Raw genomic sequence first — 25,078 nt, 5'->3', positions numbered from 1 at the left:
GCACACACACACACTAAGTGCCCCCTCCTCTGGAAGCTGACACCATTTGGAGCTGTCAGGAAGGAAAGTTACATTAATGATTCTGATGGCCAGGCTTTACCAAGGCAGTTATCTGCAAACACGATCCAGCGAAGCCATTTAGGCAGTAAAACCCATGACAGAGGGAGCAGACGGGCCAAGAGAAACCGACACTGATCAAATAGGCTCATTTTTCTCCAGGCGGCTCTGCACTCGCTGGAGCTTTACTTCTATAATAGTATATCAGACAAGAGATAGATAACCATGCCTGACCATTGCAGCTCCAAAATGAAAGGATGTCTGTGTCAGTACTGTAATATTGCTATCCATGTGAACCGTTATGAGGCTTTGTCTGCTTTGTCTCTGCTTGCCACCGGTTGCTTGTCAGTGAGAAGCAAGAATTTAAAAGATTTACCTTCTTCAGATTGTTTCATGTGTACAGGTTTTAGAAGAAGCAGAACTGTACAATATTTCAGAAAAGAAAAAAACATCTAAAGAACAGCCCAACAAATCAAGTTCATTTTATGGAGCTAATCTTTTTTAATTTCTTGTCTGTGTAATCATCTAACAATCCTTTCATCCTTTATTAATCCTTAAAGCACTTCTGACCCCAGAATGGAAACTATAAAGGGATACATATGCACTTTTTTTGCATATATTTGCTTTAAGTGGGTGCATTTAACTGGGTATGCCCATTTAACCTTAATCTTATTTTTTCCCCCAATATTCAATTAGATGGAGTAGATAGATATAAAAAGTAGAAAATATGTGGGTATATAAAACAACAGCTGGCCTCATGGTCCACTAATGGGTCCACCAAAGCTTTAATAGGTTCTGAGGTGAATCCAGATTCCCTGGGCTGAACCCTTAGATGTCATTTACTCCAGCAAGTCTCTGCTAGAGTTCTTTCTCTTTACCCAGAGCCTCTGACTCCCCGCTTTGGGTTAGGCCTTCTCAACTCTCAAGAGTACCTCAATTGTTGACATGATCACAAAACCATAAATGATTTAGATCTTTGCTTTTCAGTTACATGTGTGCACCTCAACTTCTGTTTAGCCTTCTCCTCTGCATCTTCCAGAGACACTGCAGGCTTAGTGAACAAGATGGTGCAAGGTACAAAGGAACACAAGGTTGAGGTTAGCCGATGCAATTTCAGCTGGGAAATGAAACCTCTAACTTAAGTCTTGTACCAGCTTCCAAATGCACACCCAGGCTTGCAGTTAGGTATCTGGTTGTGATGTGGTTAGTCAGCTTTGACTCTTACTTTTCCTTGACAGTTCTTCTGGTCATGTGGATGAACTTCTGCACTGCTCAGACAATACAGCACCCAGCTGATTATTCTTCCAGGTGTGTCAGCCTTAAGTGTGGTTGGCTTTGCAGCCTATCAAAGTGTGTATTAGAGTAAGGAAAAGGAAGCATGGGGGTCCTCTATGGGCTGTATATTGATTTTCTTTTCTGACTTTTAACATGAAGGCCAAGCAAAGCGTATAATGATCGCTTAAGGAGAAGAAAATGGGTGATTCACTGGTTACTAATGTTGTGTGTGTGATCCATAAAGGATAGAAATTTGACATGCATCTTTAATGCAAAGATTGTAGCTGCTGGTAATAAAGGATGAATAAATGTTGTCATAATAATAGTTTAACTTCATTTGCATAATGGCATTAATCATGGCTACTTAGTAATCCTTTATTTCAACTCATTTACTCACAGCAGGCTTGCACACTTGTTTGACAACACACTGCAACTTTTATCCACTTCCAAAACTCTTCCATTTCTAACCTGGATGTCTTTTATGAGACCAAAACCATCAAGAAGTGGTAGTCAGCATCAAGTCAGCCTTCCGCCAAATAAAATAATATTACGAAGAAAACATAAATGAAATGATGCATTTAGACAACTGAGCGCGTGACTTCACCACCTCCCTCAATTACATTTCGACAATGCAAAGCAATTAATAACAGAGCGCACACAATCCAATTTGAATGCATTATGTTGTCAGGAAGCTGCTGGGGACAGAGAGAGGAGAAATTAACAAGTGGACCACATGAGATAAGGACTGTTAAATCTGTGCATGGCTAAGAGGCTGCAGCTTTCAGCCAAGATTATGACCAAGTCTTTTTCATGCAAACACACAAAGACTCACCCACTCTTCCTTCATTTATTTGAGTTTTATGACGGTTTACTCTCTGAACTCCTATCTATCTATCTATCTATCTATCTATCTATCTATCTATCTATCTATCTATCTATCTATCTATCTATCTATCTATCTCTTTCAAAAGGATGACACCTGGTGACGTCACCAGTGCAAACCACCTATGGCCAACTCGCACACAACACAAACAGCACTTCGGCGCGTTCAGAGCTGCAGTGTGAACGCTGGAAGAGGACGGAGGGCGCGCAAAGCGCCAGAGCATCATTATACACAAGCTGTGTGAACACAGTGCGCTCCGGTTGAGGGGAGAAATCCACTCGTCTTCTGCTGGACACTGGTACACAACACCCACGCAGGATCACACAACACATATTCGAGGACATGTGAGCGGGGTGAGAAGATTTCACGGGGGAATGTAGTCTACTTTGTTCAGGATTCCGGACATTTGTTCAAGTCGTGATATTTGTTTGGAAACTACAGAACCAGACTCTGTTGGAGACGATTAATTCACGGAGATGAGACACACAGAGGTTGTTCGACAACATTCAGCTGTGTTATGGTCCTCAGGTGGGACAAAGTCCGGTAAGCTGCACGGGTCTCACCCTGACACCGACGCGCGTCTCTCGGTCACCTTCTGAAATTATGTCTTGCGGCGACGCGCGCGGAGCTCCAGCGTGTGTGTGTGAGTGACTGACCGAAGGTCTTTCCGAGAGAGAAAGGCTGGACATAAACAGCAGCCAGGATTTTAGGCAGCGACAGCCAGACCTCCAGAGCAGGCATCTCTCCTGTCTCCCAGCTCCACACACCCATGCAGGATGCCCGGAGAGCGCCGGGGAGTGCTGGTCCAGCTCAGCACGAGTTCATGAGGCTCTGGGCGGCTTCGTCATGCGTTTCTTGCCCGAGCCAAGTGCTCAGTCCCTCCGGCTCCTCTTCTTATTTATCTTCGTGATGGGGGTTGCCCCCTCTCCGGCTCTCACTGCCGGCTGTCCCGACAGATGCGTGTGCGACGACCAGCTGGTGGTCCAATGCGCGGGGCAGGATCTCACCCTGTTCCCCAATGACCTGCCGCTCGCGACCCGGCAGCTCATCATCTCGAACAACCGCATCGGGGACCTACCAGCGCTGCAGCTCAACTACCTTTCCGATCTTGTCTACCTGGATTGTAGCAACAACTCGCTGACAGAAATCGCCGAATCCACTTTTGGGAACTTGCGAAAACTCGCTTATCTGGACTTGTCTTTCAACAGCCTGCTGCAGATCGAGGACCGAACTTTCGGGCCTCTGGCGTCTCTGGTGATGCTCCGGTTGACGGATAATCCGGGTCTGGGAGAAATCCACCCGGATGCCTTTTCGGAGAACATTGCTCTGCAGGTGTTGGATGTGAGCAGGAACAATCTGACGACCCTTAACATTAGTAGCCTGATCGCCCTGCCTGCTCTGCGGTCACTGGGCCTCAGTGGTAACCCCTGGAGGTGCGACTGTGACACGGAAGACCTCTGCCTTTGGGTGAAGATAGAGGGATACAAGTTCCAAGGTGAGGATGGTCGTTACTCTACACAATTAACTTCGAATGAACAAGCAGGGTTATTTACTGTTATATATAAACTATAAATAATAATAGTTAACTTTTCAGGTGACATTTGGAGTCCAAAGTAAGAGAGAAAATGTCCATGCTTGCATAATTTGGTACATTTGGCCCACAGAAGTTTACTGTTTGGCTTCTTGGACTGCCCTGGCAAGTAAACTCACCATTTCTCTCTTAAGACTACAGACTAAAGACCCACCAAATATTTTTATCTTTTGTTTGTCACCTCATCCCATTTAGGTCATTTGATTATGTGCACTTGGTCAGTCTACATGGGGGGCAGCTGACTACATGTTTATACTTTGTGGATGTTTGTACACACATGCTTCCATGTGGCTTTCCATGTGCTCAGATGCAGGGCTCTCTGACAAGCAGTCACACAGACTCTGACTCTAATGGCTCAGCCTCAGAGTCAGAGCAATCTGAAGATTTTGTTTTCCATTCCTCTTTACAACACACTCTTCTCAAATTGCAGTTCACGTCTTAGCAATATCTCAGTTTTAAGCCAACAAATCAGCAGACTTAGAGACATCTTAGCAAGTCCATTAAACAAACAGAAGGAGTGAATGACACCAATTCAAGGAATGACCAAAAAGAGGACATGTGACCTTCTCAGTGCGGACTAGCTCAGACGAGTTTTGTCTCTAAATGTTAATTGAGCTTGTAGCTTCAAGCAGCTGCCCTAGGGTCAGGTGTTGTAACAATGATGGTGTTGCATCTAATGGCTGTTTTACATTCTGTTGTCATCCAATCAATGTCAGTGTTTTGTCTGTCAGGACCCTGAAGGCAGAGCTAGTCCTCAAAGGAAGATTAAGTCCTTTTATATCTGTTCTTTTCCCTGACCAGAACCTCCTCTGCCTACACACACACACACACACACACTTACACACAGACATACACGGGCACACACACAACACGCACCTGGGTGTGCTGGTGCTCCCATTGCCTTATGCTTTGGCCCTTCAGTCCAGATGGTTAATGATTATGCTCAGAAAAGCTGGATGCGGATGTTTCCACTAAGGACAGTGTGTGTAAGTGTGAGTGTGTGTGTGGGATTCCATTAAAGCTTTTCGTCTCACTCTTGCTTCCTTCAGAAGACACACCGATTCAACACTTAGGAAGACCTCTGCAAGACAGCAAATCCCCAAAGTTGTTATCCACCTTCACCTTTCATATCACACTCAGAAGCTATTACATATAATCCCAGAACACACATATTCACACACTTATTGTCCATACTGTGCTCTGCTGTTTAACCCACCAAGCACCTTAACACAATTCTGCAACAAAACTCAGAGCAAATAACCTGGAAGAACTGAATTATAAGCAATCCAACCTATCACCCCCATTTGAGTTGGTATACAATAAAAATGCCCACACCAGTGCAGGTTTAATCACTATAAATAATCATTCCAGCTATTTTTCACCTGCCTGCACACTTAATGTAAAAAATGTAACAAAGTTAAGGAAACTCATCTTCTGTCTTTTCATAGCTGAAAAATCATTCATGGGCAAAACACTCAAACAACTGTCATAACCGGTGTAATGAAGTAAATGGGGTCAAGCAAGCATGTGTGTTTGTGTATCTTAGTGTGTTAGATAATGCAGGGTTTCTGTGGTCATGAATGCCTTCTGATCTAACTGCAGGGCTGTGAGTCTAACGTACACAGATTCCAGCTGTCACTACCTTTCAGTGAGAATATGAATCAGGTGCATGCAACTGTGCATGTTTATGAGCGTTTCCCCTTCTTCACACAGAAATTTAGTGCTCACTCTGTGTTTCTGTTCAAGGACTTTAGCGTGTTTGATGAGTGTCACTCAGACACACTCACATGTTTTGATGCTGGCTGCCACCAAAGTTAAACTCTGGGTTCAGACAAGTTGCAAAGTTGGCAGCTGATTTGTTGTTCCACCTATAAAGGGAGACAACAGGAGTGTTATAGAGTTATGTGACAGAAAGACAGAAAATTTCAAACAAATGCAAGAATAAAGCAAAAAGAGTCAAGGGAAAATATATAAAACTGAGAACACTGGTGGGGGGGACAAGCTGGTCACATGGTTAATTTTTGGACAGTTGAATGCTTCTTATGGCATCTTTTTCCAGGTCTGGTTTAGGGAGAAAAAGTCTAAGACGGAAGGAAAAGTGAGTGCAATAAAAAAGTGAGAGGAAAGCAGACTGCGAAATTAATAATAACTTGCTTTTGAGTGGCATTGATTGCTAGTCAACTCCCCCCCCCTTTCAATCTCACTCTTACAAGCACACAATTACATACCAGAAAGGCTACAGCTTTCTGTCCTAAAAGCATATTCTTCATCATGAATGACGAAGGCAGATAACTGGACAAAGTGGATTTTAGAGTTAGAACAGTCACAGTTATACTTAAGGGGCTCTGCAACAGGTCATGCTTATTTCTGCAGGTGGAGTCATGCAGCTGTATAATTGGTGCTGTTATAGCAGTGACAGAGCCCAGTTGTTTAAGGCAGTTACAGTAAAAGTGTTTGCACCTCGTGCATTACAAACAAGCTTTTTACATTCAGATTTATTATTGTTTTATCTTTTTGCACCTTACATAGATTCCTTCTGCCATCAAGCTTTTAAATAAAGTTTATAGCTGTTAATAACTATCAGATCCTAGTCACTATTTATTTATTTATGTATTGTTTCTTATCTATTAATGCCATGGTCCTCTTGATCTTCGTGTTTTAAACCCGAATTTCAAGAGAAGTTGAAATACAATAAAATCTTTAGTCTGTAATTTTATCATTAAAAAATGTTATTTAGTATTGCTTACATTGCTGAATTTGAGCTTTAATGCGTTAAGGAAACAAACAAAACTAGAATTTGGTGGCAACAATAAACTAAAAACACTGGGATAGAGGTAAAGTAAGACAGAAAAATTCAAGATTCTGCAATCAGCAAATTAATTGGTGACAGGTGAGGGTGTCAGGATTGGGCATAAAAGTAGTATCTGCCAAAGGAAAAGTTTTTTCCAGCAAAGATTTGTCATAATTCCCAACTTTGTGCTAAAATTGTTTAGAAAAATTGGGTTGGTTTTATAGAAATCCAAATACAGATGTCTAAGAACTTTGGTCTTACACATCTATAGTGTATTAAACTAGGAAAAAAATTCAGGATGTCTGGGGAAATCTCTGTGCATAAAGTAGAAGGCCAGAAACCACTGATTCATGCCTTTCAAGCCCTCAGATGGCACTGCATGAGAATCTGTAATCCCACCACAATCAGCATTGCCATGTAGGCTTAGGATTACCCTGGAACACAATGTTACTTAACCACTTTGTTATTGTAACTTAAATTTTGAAGGAACGTTACTATTAAACTACTTTTTACATGATGTCTGTGGTTATTTCAGCAGCACAGTGCAAGGTATTACGCAGTGCATTTCTCAAAAGTATTAGTACAAACTGCAGAACCTAGAGGATAACCTGCAAAAGCATGTCACTTGCTAAAAATAGAGAGTTCATTCCTCAAAAGCAAGAAGTCAATGAAACTGTCAGAGCCATCCAAATGAAAAAGTCCTTCCACCAGTGAGTATGAACTAGGTACTCAAATGGCTTAGTCATGTTTTCATTATGACAGTCTAATCTGTAAGTGCTTTTAAATAAAAAAAAAGTCAGATCTCTGAGACGCTGCCTGAAAATGCCCAAAACAACACTACACACTAGATGTACAGCCATCTGAAAACTACAGTAGAGTTACACATTACTGTTGTTAGTAGGGTAACAGAATACATGACACAGTATTTCACTTCATACACTCTTTGCTATCTTACAGTAATTTGTTCACACCATTATACAAAAAAAACATACACCCTCTGCTGTGATCTCATTGCATCCTGCATCAGTGGCTGCTGGCAGAGCCATTTGAGTATGTGGAAGCTGGTCATACACCTTCCACCTCCAGGCAGAGTAAAACTCCTCTATTGGATTTAGTGAAAGCTGAAGGTCAGCTAAGAGCAGTTGTTCAAATTAGGAGACATAACAGGAAAATGTTATAAAGAAATGTTTAAAATCTGCTAGACAGATTTTGATAACTAGTTTAACTTTTATAAGTAAAAACTCAAGCAATGAAACAAGGACTATTAGTTTTATTTAAGGGGACTGATTATTCTGCAGTTATAAGTATAATTAAATTTGACCGATATGACCAAAGCAATGATAATGTCATGAAATAGGAGAAAATTGTATGAAAGCAAATGCTACATGACCAAAAGCATTTGCAATTTGATCAGTGCAATGAGACATGCTACTCTGAGACTCACAAATGACTAATTGTTGGGGAGTTTGAACTAATAGTTATAATAGTTGGCTGTCGAGCAGCTTCTTGTATCTTCTATTCAGCAAAAATATGCATAGATTCCTCTGAAAACTGGAACAAGTAGTATTTTTAGTTTCTAAATTATTAAAAGGTGTAATTAAAATGAAGGATTATGTAATGTAGTGGTACCAAAGAGACATTTGATATCTCTTTGAATGTGTCTGGTACCAAACTGGTATAAAATTCTATTTATGGTATCAAATTCTATTTGTTTATATTTTCAACTTACAGCAAAGTCGATCAACGAAACACTGCAAACTATTTCCTTTGTGATTGTGTCACTTCAAATCAACTCACAGCAATCACATTTATTATATAATCCACATTAGTCCAGTTAGTAATAGTGTTCAGTTACAGGAAGAAAAGCCTCCAGCAGAACCAAACTTAGGACGGGTGGCCATATGTGCCCTCTGGTTAGGGCTTAAAAGGCTTAATTACTGATCAATATATTTTTTTTAACAAATTTAGGGTAAGCAGACCTGTGCTTTTCTTGCCAGAAAGTTTGGATGTTTTAAAAAACTTTCCAACTTTTTTTGGACATAGGTTTTGTAATCAAGATGACCTTAATTCAAAGATTAAACCTATTTTTAATAAAAATGTTTGCTGTCTTATACAACAAATCCAGTATCTTTACTCCCATAATTCCCAGCTCATCTGTCCTGACATCTCTTTCTCCCACTGCTGTTCTCTATTATTAATTCCTGGCAATGAGTTGATGCACTTTCTCGTGTCCTAATGGAACCTCAGCTTGTTGAATGACCCGTTGTACTCACTGTCGGTTGATTTTGACAAGTGCCTACTCTAAATACACAGAATGTGAGTGGCTTGTCTGACTGCGCTGGCAGAGTTTATGGTTTTATGGCTCCAGTGTTGGGGAAAAGTATTTCTGGCTGCCCCTTGGTGTCCTGGACAGCTTAAAGGCGAGAGGCAAAAAGCCAAAGCAAGGGGCCAATCGTGGGGCAAGAGTTAAATATTCATAAAAGAGAAAGAGAAACAGAGGTCATGGGGTTGAAATAAAGGCAAAATGAACGAAAGAGTAACATTTTCACAGCATTTGACTACAGTTTGAGAGCGTAGTTTAGTGCAGCAAAAGAAAAGATAAGGCAGAAAGTGTGGAAAGAAGCTGGACCTGCAGGTGCATTTGGATTTGAATACAGACAAGGGAAAAAAAAACAAAACAGACTATCAAGGAGCTACCAATCGTCTGTGCCCTAGATCTGTCACTCAAATCCTTTAAAGCATTCATTATGACAAGCAGGCATCGATTCACTTTAATACAGGTAGATGATACATCATTTATTAGCTGGAACCGTTCCTCAGACCCATCAGGTGTAGAAAAGCACATCCAATTCAACTGGTCCACTTGTGCAGTGTGGCCTGTATATATTTGTACGTCCCTGTGCATTTCACGGTGTGAACTTGAAACCAACACCGATGTGATGTGTGTGTGGGCGTGTTTGTGATGAGATCACCTGAGGCACGGAGGGGAGTTAGCTCAGGAGTGTGAGTTTGCATTCATGACTTGATGTGTACGTGCACACGTGTGTGTGACCAAACTGAATAAAATTGGATAAGCGAGTAGAGGGTGTGAAGATGACAGAGCAAAACCCAGAGAAATAAAAGCACGTAGAGGAAGACGAGAGGAAAGGAGTGATTAACAGTGAAAGGGGGGAATAAATGCAAATGTGCCAGAGTGGGAATGAAAAGTGGGAGGTGATAAAAGGAGCAGGACTGATAAGGCGGATTGATTAAGCAAAGAGGAGAGCACGGGTTGTTGTTATCTGACCTTCACTTCTCTCACTCTCCACCTGGTTTCCGCCTGAGGAAGAAGGGATTTTATGAAGAAATGATGGAAACGTGGATGGTGATAATCTGACTAATACCATATTTAAGAGGAGAGCAGTATGAAGGCATGTGATTTTTTTCAGCCCTTGTGGATGTGATGATGAAAAAAGGTCAGCTATTCTTAGCATTCACTGACCCCTGTATGATGCATTTAGCTGGTAAACGGCGAGATATCTGCGCTTCAGTGGAAAAGGAGGGGCCCTAAATGTTTGACCACGTATATATCACAGACTTCTGTTAACATGGATTGGGACTGAATCTGGGCCCAGATCCAGTTCTTATTGGATGCATCATGCTAAGCAAATGAACATCTGTCTTATTTAGGCAGCGTCCATGTCAGTCATGTCGGTGGATAGATTTGATTGCTGCAGGTGTCACAAAAACTGTCCAGTCATTCCTGCTGCTGTGCTGCAGAAACTGAGACAAGACATAGAACAGATGTAGAATCAGTTATGTGTGAAAGTAATTTATTGCAAACCAAGGTATTGATAGATATTTTTAACACTTCACAGGGGAATGTTTTCCATTTCTATAGAGAATGAGAGGATATGTCATGCTGCTTGCATCCTGGGACAGAGGAGCCTTCTTATAAGTAAGGCTCTCCTGTTATCTGTCTTTACAACTACTGTTGTTTTGTTAGTTGTGTTTTCTTTGACTAAAAAGTAGTCAAATCTGGTGGAGAAGGGAAGAGATGACGTGGATAAAAAGGACAAAGACGATGATCCTGACTTGGAGTAGCTGAAATGCACAGATGAATTCAAGAAGTTGTTATTGTGCCACAATCTGATTTCTCCCACAGAATCTGACTAATTTAGAGTGGATGAATTTTAATGCTTAATTGTTAGGTGAAAAGACACAGCTGTTTACTGCGATCACAGGAGTTCAAACACAACCAGAAAACAAGTTAACACAGGCCACCCGACAATGTTAGAATTGATTTCTTAGCTCAGGACACATGCTTATATACCCGGTCCCCCGGGGAAAGTTCTCTCTCTTCCACTGCTGCCAGACCCCTGGAGTGAGGTTCATGTTGACTGTTTGCAGAAGAAGGCAATAAAGTCCTTTGATGTGTTTCTACAACTGTATTCACCCCCAGGGGCACTAAAAATAACAGTATCCTGTAAAAACAGTCCTGGTCACAATCATTAATGACTAGCTGTGTCTCTCACAGATGGTCACAATATCATCAATACAAGATTTTTCCACCACAAATACATTTAGAAAATGTGTTTATTTAATGGAGTGATATGAATTGGGAAGCAGTATATTGTGAATATTTTTTTTGAAGACAGATTTGATTGACATTTAGTAATGAGGATTAAAAAATGGACTAAGATTTGATTCCAGAGTCCAAACCTGAAGAATGAGCTTAGAGACCCTTTCCTGATGTTAGAATTCGGGGTCAAAAGACACCTTTAAAGCAAGAATACAATATGGTGTTTAAACAAACCTACGTGGGACGTTAACTTTCCTATTCAGAAGGAACTACAATGCTGCTGTAAGACAACAAGATATTCAGGTAGGAATTCTTGCTGCGCAGCAATGCTAGCACCTACTCGGACACAGGCCACCAGAGGAGCACATTTTTTAGCATTCGCAACAACCAATTTCATTGCTTTTCAAGCGAATGCCATATTGTGAATTTTGAGCTGTCAAGGGAGGTGTAATGTCCTGCCTTAGTGTGTGTTTACACACATCAAGCTGCCATTTATGGAACTCTAACCAGTAATGCTGCCGTCACTCAGCTTATTCTGCTACCTCCACTTGAACTTTGTAAGAAAATACTGATGCAGGGCTGAGACACCGTCTATGTCTGGGATGTGTGAAAGCTAAGGAGGAGTGGCGGGTTAATGAGGGAACCATTTTTCGCCAAAAAGGTCCAACCGAATTGTGAAAGAGGCAAAGTGTTAGAACAAGTTCTAGGTAGCTGTTAGCTTAGCTTCTCTGTCAGAATGCCTCCCTGCTTCTCCAGATTGAGAGCACATTGACTGCTTTCTACGAATGCCTACAAATTTGTCTGCTAGTATGAGGCTGAGTTGTCTGAATTTATGAAGCAGTTATCAGTCCTGGTAGAGGAAAGTGGATTCAGTTGTTTATGATGATGATAGGCTGAAGGGAGAAGAAACTACCAGTTATTGTGCTGTTTCAGAGTAAAACAATCCTCATGCTATTAATATCTTACATTTTGGTTATTTATTTGTATCAGATTCTACTTAAAACAAAGTTTATGAGAAAAGAACCAGAAACTTTAAATCTCCTCATGGTGATGTCAGTCAATTTAAAACCTGTGTTGAGTTCATTTGGTTTGGATTTTTTTTATAAAGACATGTGCAGTTATTATAATTGTAAATCATATTTTTTATGAATTAGCTGACAGGAAATGAGCAGTGTAGTGTGGTGAACAGAGGACAGGTGAGAGAAAAAAGAAATGTAATGGCGCTTGCCCTGTTTTACAACACCTGATTGTAGCTCAGGAAGAAGAGTGCTCATCTCAATCAGCACCTGCTGCCCTAAACCCCATGTTGAAATGTCATTGGGCAAGATGCTAAACCCCATGCTGCCTTTGATGCAATCATCAGTGTGTGTGTATGATAGAGAGAAAGCACTGCATGTGTGACTGTATATAGTAAAAAGGTCTGTTCTAACAACCTTTACTAAACTGAAGATCTGTACATCTAATGACTCTTGCAGAAGTCCCAACATGGGCTTAGGTACACAAATACAACACACAAAGAACTTATGTACAAATAAAATCTCTAGGCTTAAGCTAGCTTAAGGTCAAGTAGAAAACTGTCCTTCAGTTATCTGAAAGCCATCTTTTTCTTGGATAATAAGGTCGCAAATCTTTTGTCAAGTGCACATGACAAGGGTAACTTTATCATCTCTGAAGACACTGATGCTGAACGATGCATGGATTTTGGAGCAACATGTGATGCCATCCAAGGGTAGATCTTGTCTATTTCAGAAAGAAAACATGAAAACCACATTCTGCACATGTGATAACAAAGTGCCCCACAAAAGTCAAAAGACTGGCCTGGCAAAAATGTGAAAGATTGGGCTTTCAAATAACTACCGCAGCTAATCTCAGGCCAAAAACACTGACAGAGAGAGGTTAAAAGACACGGTGGTTAATATGTCCATATGTGATTATACATGTTCTTAAACCTCCTCCTTTAAATGATGTGCAGGTTAGAGATGAAGGTGAAGTGCAGGAGCAGATAGGAGTGGAGCATGCTGGTGGGCAGATGCTTAACTAGTTTTACCACTGATTTTATTAGTCTTATAGATTCTTTTAACTTAGTCCAACATGTAAAAAATCCAACCCATAACAGAGGACATACTCTTGACCTTGTCCTCTCCCTCGGAGTTGACATTGATAATGTAAACCTCTTGGATTTCTGTGTTTCTGACCATAAGGGTGTCTCATTCAAAACTAATTTGCATTCTACCATACAAAAGCTTACATCAAGCAGCCGTACTCGCAGTTTGAAACCCAACTCAACAAACAGTTTTAGCACCATGTTTCTGGCTGCACCGATAAGCAATTTGCAAACAAATGTGTCATCAGTAATTGAACTCCTGGACGATTTCAATAATACATGCCAGGAAATTCTAGATATTATTGCCCCGTATAAAACAAAACCTATCAAAAGGAATTTCCTACCCTGGCTTAATCATCATACGAGGCAGATAAAACAACAATGCAGAAAAGCAGAACGCAAATGGAAAAAAGATAAACTTGTGGTATCTTTAGAAAACCTTAGACACCATATGCTTGCCTACCAATTGGCAGTGGAAGAAGCACGCAAATTGTATTTCTCAGAGTTAATCTCAAACAGCAACAACTCTAGAATATTATTTAAAACAATAAACTTCGTTACTTGCCCTCCTACCCCTCCTATCGATGCTTCTGCTGCAAAATGTGAGCAGTTTCTCATTCATTTTGTTAATAAAATTGCCAACATTAGGAATAACATTCCACCTGCCCCTGGCAACTTTGATATCCCGAACCAAACTGGGTCCTCACTGACACATTTTAAACAAATTTCTTTATCCAATTTAAAGGATCTTATTCAGCATGCAAATCCTACTACCTGCAAATTAGACATTCTGCCCACTAGATTTTTGAGGGACATCTTCGACACCGTGGGTCCCCACATCCTCTCTATTATTAACAGTTCATTGTCATCTGGTTGTGTCCCCCCCTGGTCTCAAGAGTGCTGTAGTTCGACCGATTCTAAAAAAACCCTCACTTAATCCTCTGGACCTGAACAATTTCAGACCTATATCAAATCTGCCTTTTTTAGCCAAACTTTTAGAAAAGACTGTTGCCACCCAGCTGACCGAGCACATGAAAAATAACAACATGTTTGAAAAGTTTCAATCCGGCTTTCGCTCACACCACAGTACTGAAACTGCCCTTATAAAAGTCACCAATGACCTGCTCTTAGCTGCTGATACTGGTCTATGTTCAATTTTAATTTTACTTGATTTAAGTTCAGCATTCGATACAGTTGACCACGCCACTCTGTTAAAGCGTCTCAGAAATTTTATTGGCATTACTGACTCTGCATTATCTTGGTTCTCCTCTTACCTCTCATCCCGGTCATTTTCTGTAGTACTTGGAGAGTTTTCATCTTCCTCTGCCCCCCTATCATATGGTGTTCCACAAGGTTCAATCCTTGGACCTATTTTATTTTCCATTTACATGCTTCCCATAGGTCAAATAATTCAAAACCACAATATAAATTTCCATCTATATGCAGACGACACACAACTATACGTCCCGCTGGCTATGGACGACCCTGAATCATTCACTCCCATTTTTAACTGTCTTTCTGACATAAAGGTCTGGATGTCCCAAAATTTTTTAGAACTCAATGAATCAAAAACAGAAATAATTCTATTCGGTCCACCTCAAGTCACTCAAAATCTCTCTTCTCTTGATAGTTTATCCAATCTGGTAAAACCATCTGCCCGTAACCTGGGGGTTATTTTAGATTCACAATTTGATTTTAGCCCTCAGATTACAAAGGTTGTCCAATCTTGTTTTTATCATTCGTAACATAGCCAAGATCAAACATTTTATTTCCCAGTCTGACCTGGAAAAGGTGATACACGCACTAATTTCCTCCCGGTTGGACTATTGTAATGCACTATACGCAGGTTTAGGTCTGAAGTTGCTCAGTCGTCTCCAGCTGGTCCAAAACTTTGCAGCAAGACTTTTAACAGGCACTAAAAAACATGAACACATCACCCCTATCTTAGCTTCCTTACATTGGTTACCGGTCAATTTTAGAATTGATTTTAAAATCTTATTAATTACTTTTAAAGCCCTCCATGGTGTAGCCCCCACCTATATTTGTGACATGCTCTCCCCCTATGTCCCGGGTCGGTGCCTGCGCTCCTCAGGTCAGAGCCTCCTGACTGTGCCCCCCTCCCGTCTCCTCACTAGAGGAGACCGGGCCTTCTCAGTCAGAGCTCCTAAATTGTGGAACTCTCTGCCTGAGGAGCTCAGGGTAGCCAACACTGTAAGTACTTTTAAAACTAAATTAAAAACTTACTTTTATAGAATGGCTTTCTTATTGTGAATTTGTTTTTATTAATTTTATTGTCTCTTTTGAATTCATGTTTTATTGTTTTACCTTTGTGTATGTGTTCTTAAATGCTGTGAAGCACTTTGTAACTTTGTTTCGAAAAGTGCTATACAAATAAAGTTATTGTTATTATTATTATTAACAGTTGTCTTTTGTTAACTTACTGCAATTGAGCGTATTAGGAGATGCTTGTGTCTGCTGCTTCCAGTCTTCCCCTCAATAGAAGACCACCACCATACCGATTTCCATATGTATTGGCATAATTAATCTGCTTATAAATAGCTCAGTTTACAGATCACAGGATGTAATCTCAGCCCTGTTGGTTAATACCTCGTTGGTCTGATCATGCCATACACATGCAATGTGAAACTCTTATTCCTATAATGGCAGACATTTTTTTTATTTTTTTATTTTTTTATTTTTTGGGTGGAAGTATCAGAGATGATGGAACAAGATGAAGTTCATTAAATAATCAGCAGCATTTTTCAGTAGCGGCACCACCTCTCCTGCAGGACAGCGATGATCCCTCTGCTCTGTCAGCATGTCAGTCCTGAGCCTTGAAACAATCCAGCTGATGACACGGACACAGACGTATCGTCCAGCTGCAACAGCTAGTCAAACATGCACATACAGTTACGGAAGAGCACTCAAATATAAACACTGCATTTACTTCTCTCTGGATTTATTTAAATGTGCATTATCCTTTGAATGAAAGAGAAACACCAAAGTCCCCCACACCGTCCCACCATTCTTGAAAAGCTCAGCATATAGTGAAAGTTCAGAGAAAGATGCTTTGTGTTGTCAGAGGCTGCCTGTTTTTGTAAATAGGAAAGGTGCTCTCTGTGTGTTTTACTGTGATTACTGCTGTTTAATTCCTATACTATTTTTATCCTCATAGCTCCTGGCTTGGAGTGTGTCACTGAGCTGCAGGGCTTTGTGTGCAGTCAGTGGCAAACTTCTCCACATTGTGTCACTGGTCACAACCCTCCTGATACATTTTATTGGCACAGTGACATGAGGCCATACAAGCTCCAAAGAAACAACAAGGGTGTTAGCACAAAGATGACCTACAGATGACCACCAGCCCGCTCTGCTTGCTGCCCTGTGACATTATACTTTGCTTTCTGAATACACAGCTTAAATGTAGATGAAAATAAAGACATTCATTACTCACTGTCTCATCACCCAAAAGGCATGATGCTTTTTGTCCCACTTTTTTTTTATCTGACACTGCAGGGTTTTGCAGCCAGTGTTTGTTTTAGGTGGAGAAATGTGGAAACTGCAGTGCAGCAAGCATGCAGAAACTGATTTCTTTCAGGCTGCAGCACCTGTCCTGAGGCTGCTGGAATTAGACTGCACATTCAAGCTGTCCTGTGAATGCATAGAGGACACACATGCATCTCTATATCACTGTATCCCTTTCTTTTTAAGTTTCTCCAGCACACACAGTCTCTAACCTGAAAATACCCCATAGTTACTTCCTGGAGTATCAGTTTCTTTTTGCATCGCTGGTTTATGAGTTTTAATGAGGCTTAATGAGGAGCTGCAGAGGCAACAAAAAAAGGAGGGATATGTTTTTGCTGAGGGTGGCAAGCACTGGTTTGGACCTTCCAAATTGGACACTTTTCAAGACATTCACTCACACTTCAGACATTTTCAAATGAATAAAATGTACTGGTTCCTAGCAGTCATGCACATTTATAAATACTCTCAGAAACAATGTTGCTAACCATACAGATCCCCCATTGTGACCACTGAAATTTTAATTCCTTATACTCTGAGCTTTAAAACAGAAGCATTGTGATTTTAACTGCATTCAATAAAAGTGAATATAAAAGTGGGCATTTATTATGGAAGACAAGGCTGTGAAAAACAGGGACAAACTGAAAATGTCAAGGGCATTCTGCCAAAACGATGTCTGAGTGGTTTCCCAGACTGAGTGATGGGATGAGTGAGAAAACAGAGCGACAAAGAAACAGACGGTGTAGAGAGCCTGAACGGAGAGTGAATCATCCTGCCACCTCTTCCTGTGTTCGCCAGTAATCCACAAATCTCTTATCTCTGATTATTGCAATCAGTCAGGAATTTACTCGAAAATGTTGAGGAGAAACACAGCATGTGTGCAGCAGAAATTAGGACCAATACAGCTTTGAAATCAAGCTAAATACAGCTGAAGAATTGATGTATTTAACCAAAAGTGCGTTTTTAGAGACAATGTAGTTTTTAGACATGGAAGATTGAACTCATGACTTCTTTGAAGTATAGTGGCAATGCTCTTATTAGCATTTATATAATGGAATATTTAATAGATCCCCAAAAGGGAAATTATGTTGTTGACGAAAAAACTGATTTTAATTAAAAAATAAATATTAATATAATTAATATTCATATTGTTATTGCAATAAGCTTCTGCTGTGAGTAGAAATGGCCTGTCATTGTTCTTATCTGATGAAGCCTCTCTCTAAAAACACTTGGTTGTATGATATGTTGTTTAAAGGAAATGTCCATTATATTTAGTAACTTTGGCAACTTTAATCTACTCAGACAGAGACAGAGGTGGCTGACGTGGAGTATCACACACAAACTTGAACTGGATTAAGCAGATATAGAAAGTGGATGACAGTGGATCATTTAGACCAAAAAACATGTGTCAAACTTATTAATATATAATACTAGGCTTAGCCGGTCTTCTACTGATCTTTAGTGTCAGTTGTAGACATCCTTTGTGTGACAGTTTTTCATTTTTATCTGGGTTTAAAGCACTTCTATAACTCCATCTTCAAATCTTTTGTTTTAGAGATGTGTCTTATCTTCCATGACACTGTACTTTAAAAAGAGAGCAGGTGGCAGGAGGATGCAGCTGAGAACAGTGAACAATCAGAATTATTACAAGATGGGTGACCACAGAGGGAGGACAAATGAGATCCAAGTACCATGAGGGACCTGTTTGCTATTGTGTGCGTGTCCACAGGGCTAGTATCCGGTTACAAATGTTACACCGTAAGACATAATAGACAGCAAACTGACTGCAGATACCCAGGCAAGCAATTTTAAACCTGACTAAAGCCAAGCATGGCAGGGTAATGACACAGAGCAGATCAGCTGGCCGGCTCAGACATCACTGATCATAACAGATGGAGAAACACAAAATGATTAACAGAGAAAAACACAGAAATAATAAGATGCCCCATCACCTGAGTCTCCAGCTTGTCACGACTTTCTAAAAGAATATCCTTGAAAGAAAACTGACTAAATTCATGGGACCTCTTAAAATCTGTTAGTATTTTGATGAAATCAGAACTCTTCGTTGTTAAAGAGTTCTTTAGATTTCAAAGGCTTACCTGATCTAGTGGCTGATAATCAGGTGTAACAAGGACGGGAAGCCTTGACGTTAACATGGTACAATAACCAACCTGCACTATAAAGAAAACATGTGAACATGATAATAGATCATTTCAATAAAATTTGCCATAATTTCTTTCATTTTCTTTATATGTACAGTGAAAAGACACATGCTTTCATATTTTCATGTAAATCAGCTCCAAAGCAATTTTTGGCAAGAGCTTTGATACAGAAGGACAAAATATTCTTTAGATAATATAGGAAATAACTTGATTCGGCAGGTAGTGGTTTCTGTCCATTTTAACCATGTATTCACAAGCAACAGTTTAACTTTTTTGGTTGTCTGGTACAAATTAGAAATCATTTCTATATACATGTAAACTTATGTATGAATTGTATGTTGGCACCAAAAAAATGTGTCAACATCTCCTGCAATTCTCCGGTTGGTATTCAGTCTTGTTTAGAGTTGCTTGGTGGATTGAACTCTCCCACAGTAATAAAGACAAAAACAAGACATATTGGCCATTTTTACACTTTATTCATTTTAGATTGTCAGGGTTCTTAGTAGCGTGCAGATCCATACTCACCCACAACAGCTTGGCACCCCCTCCTCACGCTGGTCACCAACATGGTCACATTTTGTTGAAGGTCAAGTAGAGGGGTTGTGCTGGTAACAAAAGGATATACGGCAAGACCAAGCTGATCCAATAAATCTTTAGTGATATACTTCACAGATCCGCACTGGTTTTTTTAAGCACAGAACTATATAAGTGAACAAGTTGAAAATAATTAAAAATAGGTAATAAACATAAAAAGCCCCCTATATATATAATAAGCACAATTCTAACACAACTTAAAATAAAGAACAGTGAGCAACACATTCACAATAAAAAGGATATTGTGTTTTCTTTTTTCCTTTCAAAAAAAAAAAAAAAAATCAAACGATAAGAAAACAGCTCAGAAATTCGATTGCAGTCAGTAGTGTCCACTATTTACTGCAGCCATGCTGCAAAGTCAGGTACTGTCTCACTCCTAAAGCCTGTTCTGCAAGTCCAAATCTGAATGTGTGGAGACAGACTTTGAATCTGTTTCACACAAAGGAAAAGCCCAAAAAACAGCCCAACATTAAATGATCTACTTTCAATAATTTTCTAGCAGTAGTAATCAGGTACCATTTTGAGGACTAAGGCTGAGACTAGCCTACAAACCACCTCACACAGTGTCGTATTTGTTCCCTTTCAAACTCAAAGAAATTCACTGAGAGATAGAAATAAGATATGAACACAAGGACACGATGAAGATAAAACACCAGTTTGTATGTTCTCCTGACAGACAGCATGTCAGCTGAGCATGTTACACAGGCTGTTGTACACTCTTCGCGTTTATCCTTGGTTGAACTGTTGCTACAGAACAGTCTTACAGTAATCTGTAAGCACATCCCTGATCACTTATCCCATAATGACTTGCATAAAGTTACATGCTGTCTCATTAACTTAATGCCCTCTGGACTTAGCTGCCTGGACTGGGAGAGCTGTCTAATAAACAGTCCAAAACATCACAGTTATCACTTTACAAAAGAGTCTTAATCTGCTGCAACAGTCCCAGCAGACATGACAGAACAGCATTGATACAACTTTTTTTTCTCCTCCTGGTATTGTATTGATCAAAATACCTTATCAGAGCAATGCAGGTGTTTCTTTTCATTCTCCCTAGCAAGCTAAAAAAAACAGTCATGTGACAACTAAGTTAGCTAAATTGTTATATTTAGCCCTTGTATACACCTAAATGGACTAATCTACTCAACAGACTAATCTGTTTTATAGTTATTTCAGCAGTCAAATCTGGTATGACCAGAAGAAAAAAAGGCATAAGGATTTGTAAAGAAGGATTTAGATTTATTTAGGTGTGTAAGTCCTAACAGAGCTTCTGCTTTTGCTGCTGCTAAGCTCTGGCAGGGAGTATGAGAAGTATAGATCATAGCTAACTGGTCACGCCATCGTGTATCGCTCATTTCCTGCTCCAGACCTTTGGCTTTATTGGTGAGTATCCGCAGTTTAATGTACATGGTTAACAAAAGCATCAAATAATCCATCAGTTACAGCCACTGTAGAAAACACAGTTGTACGTTTTTGCATGTCTCCTGTCTTTGCATTAGTTTTCCTTTTTTCTTAATTTGACTGCATTTTGTTCTATTATCTTCCTCCCTACTTTTTCTTGACTATTATCTTTTAAAGTGCTATCTCAGTCTCCATTCTGCTATCTCTATCTCTCATTGCTTGCATTGTTCCAAGCTTAAAAGAATCTGCCCATTCTGGAGTGTGCAAATGCAGTTAGGCATACAGGGAGGGTGGGAGTGGAGGAGCATGGGAATTAGCAGTGAAGGTACAGTCAAATAAACTGATTGAAAATGGCGTGTGCTATTTTCTGCTCCCGTCTTGTTTCTGATTACAATATTAGATGCATATATGGCATGCATCTCCCTCCTCCACTCATTCTCTTGTTAACACTCTGCATTTGTACTAACTGTTACACAATGGCATGCAAGAAGCAATTTCTGTTACCGCCAGTGGTTAGTTTTTGCCTCTAGTAGTCCATTATGGATTTAAAATGTGTTTGTAATCATTATTTTGTTTTAAAAGCTAACTTTTTTATATTTTACATTATTTTTATTCGTCCCATTATCTTCACTGCTAAATGTGCTTGCTCAGTTCTCCTTAATACTGATCCTCAGGACCCACTGTTGTATGTTTTAGATGTTTCCCTGCTGCAACACACCTGATTCATATAGATGGATGCCCTCAGCAGGTTGTCATCAACTTCTTTGCAAGCCTCTCCAGAAGTCACATGAGCCAAAGCAAGGAAACATCTGTTAGTTGGTCCTGAAGAGCACGTTATTCTCAAATAGTTTAAAAAATGACCTACTCTCATCATTTTTAAAGCTCTTTTTCTTTGACTTTGACTGAAAATGTCATAGGGTTAAAGACAAGTGGGATAATTCCAAAAGACTTAGGAAAAAGACAACAGAGCTGCAATGAAATTCTGACCACACTTTACATTAAATTGCGATGCTGGTCTACAGCACTGAAATTACAGATGGTCCACCACATACAGAAGCAATATATCATATGGGTATGTTTAGCTATAAGATAAAAAAAAATTATCAATGTCTGTGATTAATAAAAAAAAAGGCACAAAGTTAAACATGTCACAGGCTGCTCACAGTCACCCCACTATCCTCATACACACTAATCACTGTATGACTGGATAAACATAACCGAGCTTCAAAAGTTGTGAAGGAATTGTTGGACCGAATTATCTCTTTTCTTTCATAAAAGATAGTTCAGTGTTGCCTATGCTAACAGAGATCTTAAAGTAAGCAATGGAGCTCTTTTCCTTAATATTCAGATAGTTTGAACAGCTCTTCTCATGTCTGCCATGTCAATACTCCATTTCACTCAGTTAGGAATGTTTTTCAGCAAAATCAGTTATTTGACCAGATCCGAGGATTGAGAAAAAAACACGACACCAGCCCGAAAAAATGATCAGTCTGCTATGCTTTCCAGCTGTAGAGGTGGTGTCTTCATTATGTTCTGCACCGCTTTTCTCCAAACATGCTTTTGCTCGTTCCAGACATATGTATTTTCTTTTGCACTGATCAGTTCACAGGACACTATGATTGTTTCAGACTTCTTGAATTTTGTTATGAGAATGCAGGACAGATTTTCTTCTGAAAATCTTCATGAAGGGCACACTTGTCTAAGGATCTCTGCACAGTAACCAGAGTCTGGAAAAATCTTCTGTAATGTCAAACAAGATGTCTAACAATCCCTACTTTAGTTCTCTGAAATTTTATCTCACTTTTCCAGCCATGAGCTACACCTTCAACCTTCTTGTTCACTGCTATTTCTTAATTGCATCACAAACTGATTAAAAGGCTAACTGAAGCCATTTTATCTTCTTATTGCCTTCTTTGTGGGGAATCAATTCTTTTAATTTTCAAAGTGCTAGGCAGCTGCCTAGATTGCTGATTGTTGGAACAAGATTTTAATAAGAAGAGTATTTAAAAAGCTTTGAAATTTGCATCACCTGGCCTGTAATCCTTGCTTATGAAAGACTATGAGCAAACCGCATCTCTAGTATGAGGATTAAGATATAAAGTCAAGGTAAAGGTTTTCAAAAAGCTCAAATTTTTTCAAAGTGCCTCTTTCCTGTTTTCACTTGGAAATAGTGAAAAAAATCCACTGATCTTGGTTCAAATATTTACTAAAAAAGTTTTACCTTTGATTGAAATCTTTTTGTGTTCAGCTTATATTCAACCCCTTTACCTACAGGCATGCCTCTTTTTTCTATATGATGCTACTGTATATGCTAATGCTGCAAAGTCAGTGTAGCAGAAGGAAATCATGCTAATAACCTCGACTAATAAGCTCCTTAGCATTTTGAATCCCATCTGGTATCTGTAGTCAGGCCTGTGGTGACTTTTGACCCCCTCTGTTTTAAAGTATAAAACTCAACACATAAACTGTTTGTCATGACATTGATTTTGCATCTCTGTGTGGTCAACAGAGGCCTCGGCTGATTATCTTATTCCTCATTATGAGTGGCAGATGTTTTGTCAGAGAAAGCATCCGTCTCCTTATCTCAGCTGCTGCGGAGTCATTTGTTGGTGTGTAATGATGTGCACAAAGAGGCGGGAGGGGTGATGTGTCATGGGCTTGCAGTCACCTTTCCTTGCATGTATGTGAGAGTGTGTGCAGCATGATAATATTTCCATGTCCTAGACACCAAAGACCTCAGAGGAAATCCATTGTTTTTCTTGGGTTGCTTTATCACAGAGGTTATTGCTGCAAGGTTGTTTGTGTGTAAGCCCTGACTGTTGATGGTTGCCCACCATTTTCTCCTCTTTAATTACATTTTTGTCCTCTTTTGTCCTGATACTCTGCCCTTCATTATTAACCATATGTACTTATTATTTTTTGCCTTTTGTTTTTTTCATACATTTCTCCTAATTAATTTACACTCTCATTACTCTTCTTGTTCTCTTTCTCCTTCCTTCTGTCCTTCACCTTCAGACGAGGGCCAGACAGTTTGCTACAATCCCCCTGAGCTGGCGGGCCAGCGGTTGGCGGAGGTCGGCATGCAGCTGCGGGCAGATTGCCACCAAGGCCTGGGCTACTGGGACTACCTCTTCTTCATCGCCATCGGCTTCGTCATCTTCTCGGCTGGCACGGTGTCAGCGTGGGTGATGGGTGTGCTAATGGTGCTGTATGAGCGCTACAGCAAGCGGAAGAGCGAGGAGTTGGACAGTGATGATGAAGAAGAGAGGGGCCCGATGGGTGGAGGTGGGGGAGGAGGAGGAGGGAACCAAGGGAATGGGGATCTGAGCAAACCTGGCATGCAGGTGTGACAGACTGAAGAGAAGAGAAAAGACAGAGGGGCCAGGAACCAGAAGTGATGAAAGGATTCTGACACCAAATGCCCGGCTATGAACTGAGATCTGCCTGTCTCTCTTTGTTATAGACTTCCATATTGCAATTTGCTCTTTAACATATTGGAACGTGAGAGTGTGTGTGTGTGTGTGTGAGACTGGGTGTGTGTCTGTGAGAGAAAGAGAGACAGAGACAGTAATAAGGATGACTATGCCTTCACTTTAGGATAACAGAATGACCTCTGAGATTATTGAAAGCAATAACGCTGCACACACAACAAAGAGTCCATCAATGCCCCTGAATACTATGTAAAGTGCTGTTGAGTAACACCGTGTAATTGACAGTTATAACCAGAAATGATACATGAGTGGCACATTAAAACACACACATGCAGTACATCCATAAAAAAATACACAAGAAAGTATCAGGGGTCACAAAGAAAGTGATGCCTTATCTCTGCTACAGTGAAAACTGGGAAGCTGGTAAATTTCAGTATTAATTTTTTTTTTTTTTTTTTTTTTTTTTTTTTGATGCCTTAAGGCAACTCACTTGAAATAGTCACCAGTTATTGTTGTCTCTTTTAGACAGGTGCATTTGGATTCTAACTGATTGGACAAAAACAAAAAAGTGTGAATGTACATGATAAACTGAACAAATTTCAACTAGTTCAGGGACTTAGTGGTCCAAGTGCTTCTTTAGTCTGTGCTCTTCAAGTTAAAAGGCACCTTGTGGAGTTTTACAACTACTTGTTCTGCTTTAAAGCAAACA

The 25,078-nt window shown here is 40.0% G+C and overlaps 1 protein-coding gene across 1 annotated transcript; it reads left to right on the top strand.

Annotated features, from left to right (window-relative positions):
* Positions 1-2,470: 2,470 nt before the first annotated feature.
* On the top strand, positions 2,471-25,078 carry LOC121652575 (leucine-rich repeat-containing protein 52-like). The gene is made up of 2 exons (XM_042005411.1): positions 2,471-3,710; positions 23,954-25,078. The coding sequence occupies exons 1-2, from the start codon at positions 3,062-3,064 to the stop codon at positions 24,286-24,288; spliced, it is 984 nt and encodes a 327-aa protein (XP_041861345.1). The 5' UTR covers positions 2,471-3,061; the 3' UTR covers positions 24,289-25,078.

The sequence above is a fragment of the Melanotaenia boesemani genome, chromosome 14 (assembly GCF_017639745.1).
Source record: "Melanotaenia boesemani isolate fMelBoe1 chromosome 14, fMelBoe1.pri, whole genome shotgun sequence".
Taxonomy (NCBI): Eukaryota; Metazoa; Chordata; class Actinopteri; order Atheriniformes; family Melanotaeniidae; genus Melanotaenia; species Melanotaenia boesemani.
Note: the sequence above shows the minus strand (reverse complement) of the source record. Positions and strands in the feature narration are given on the sequence as shown.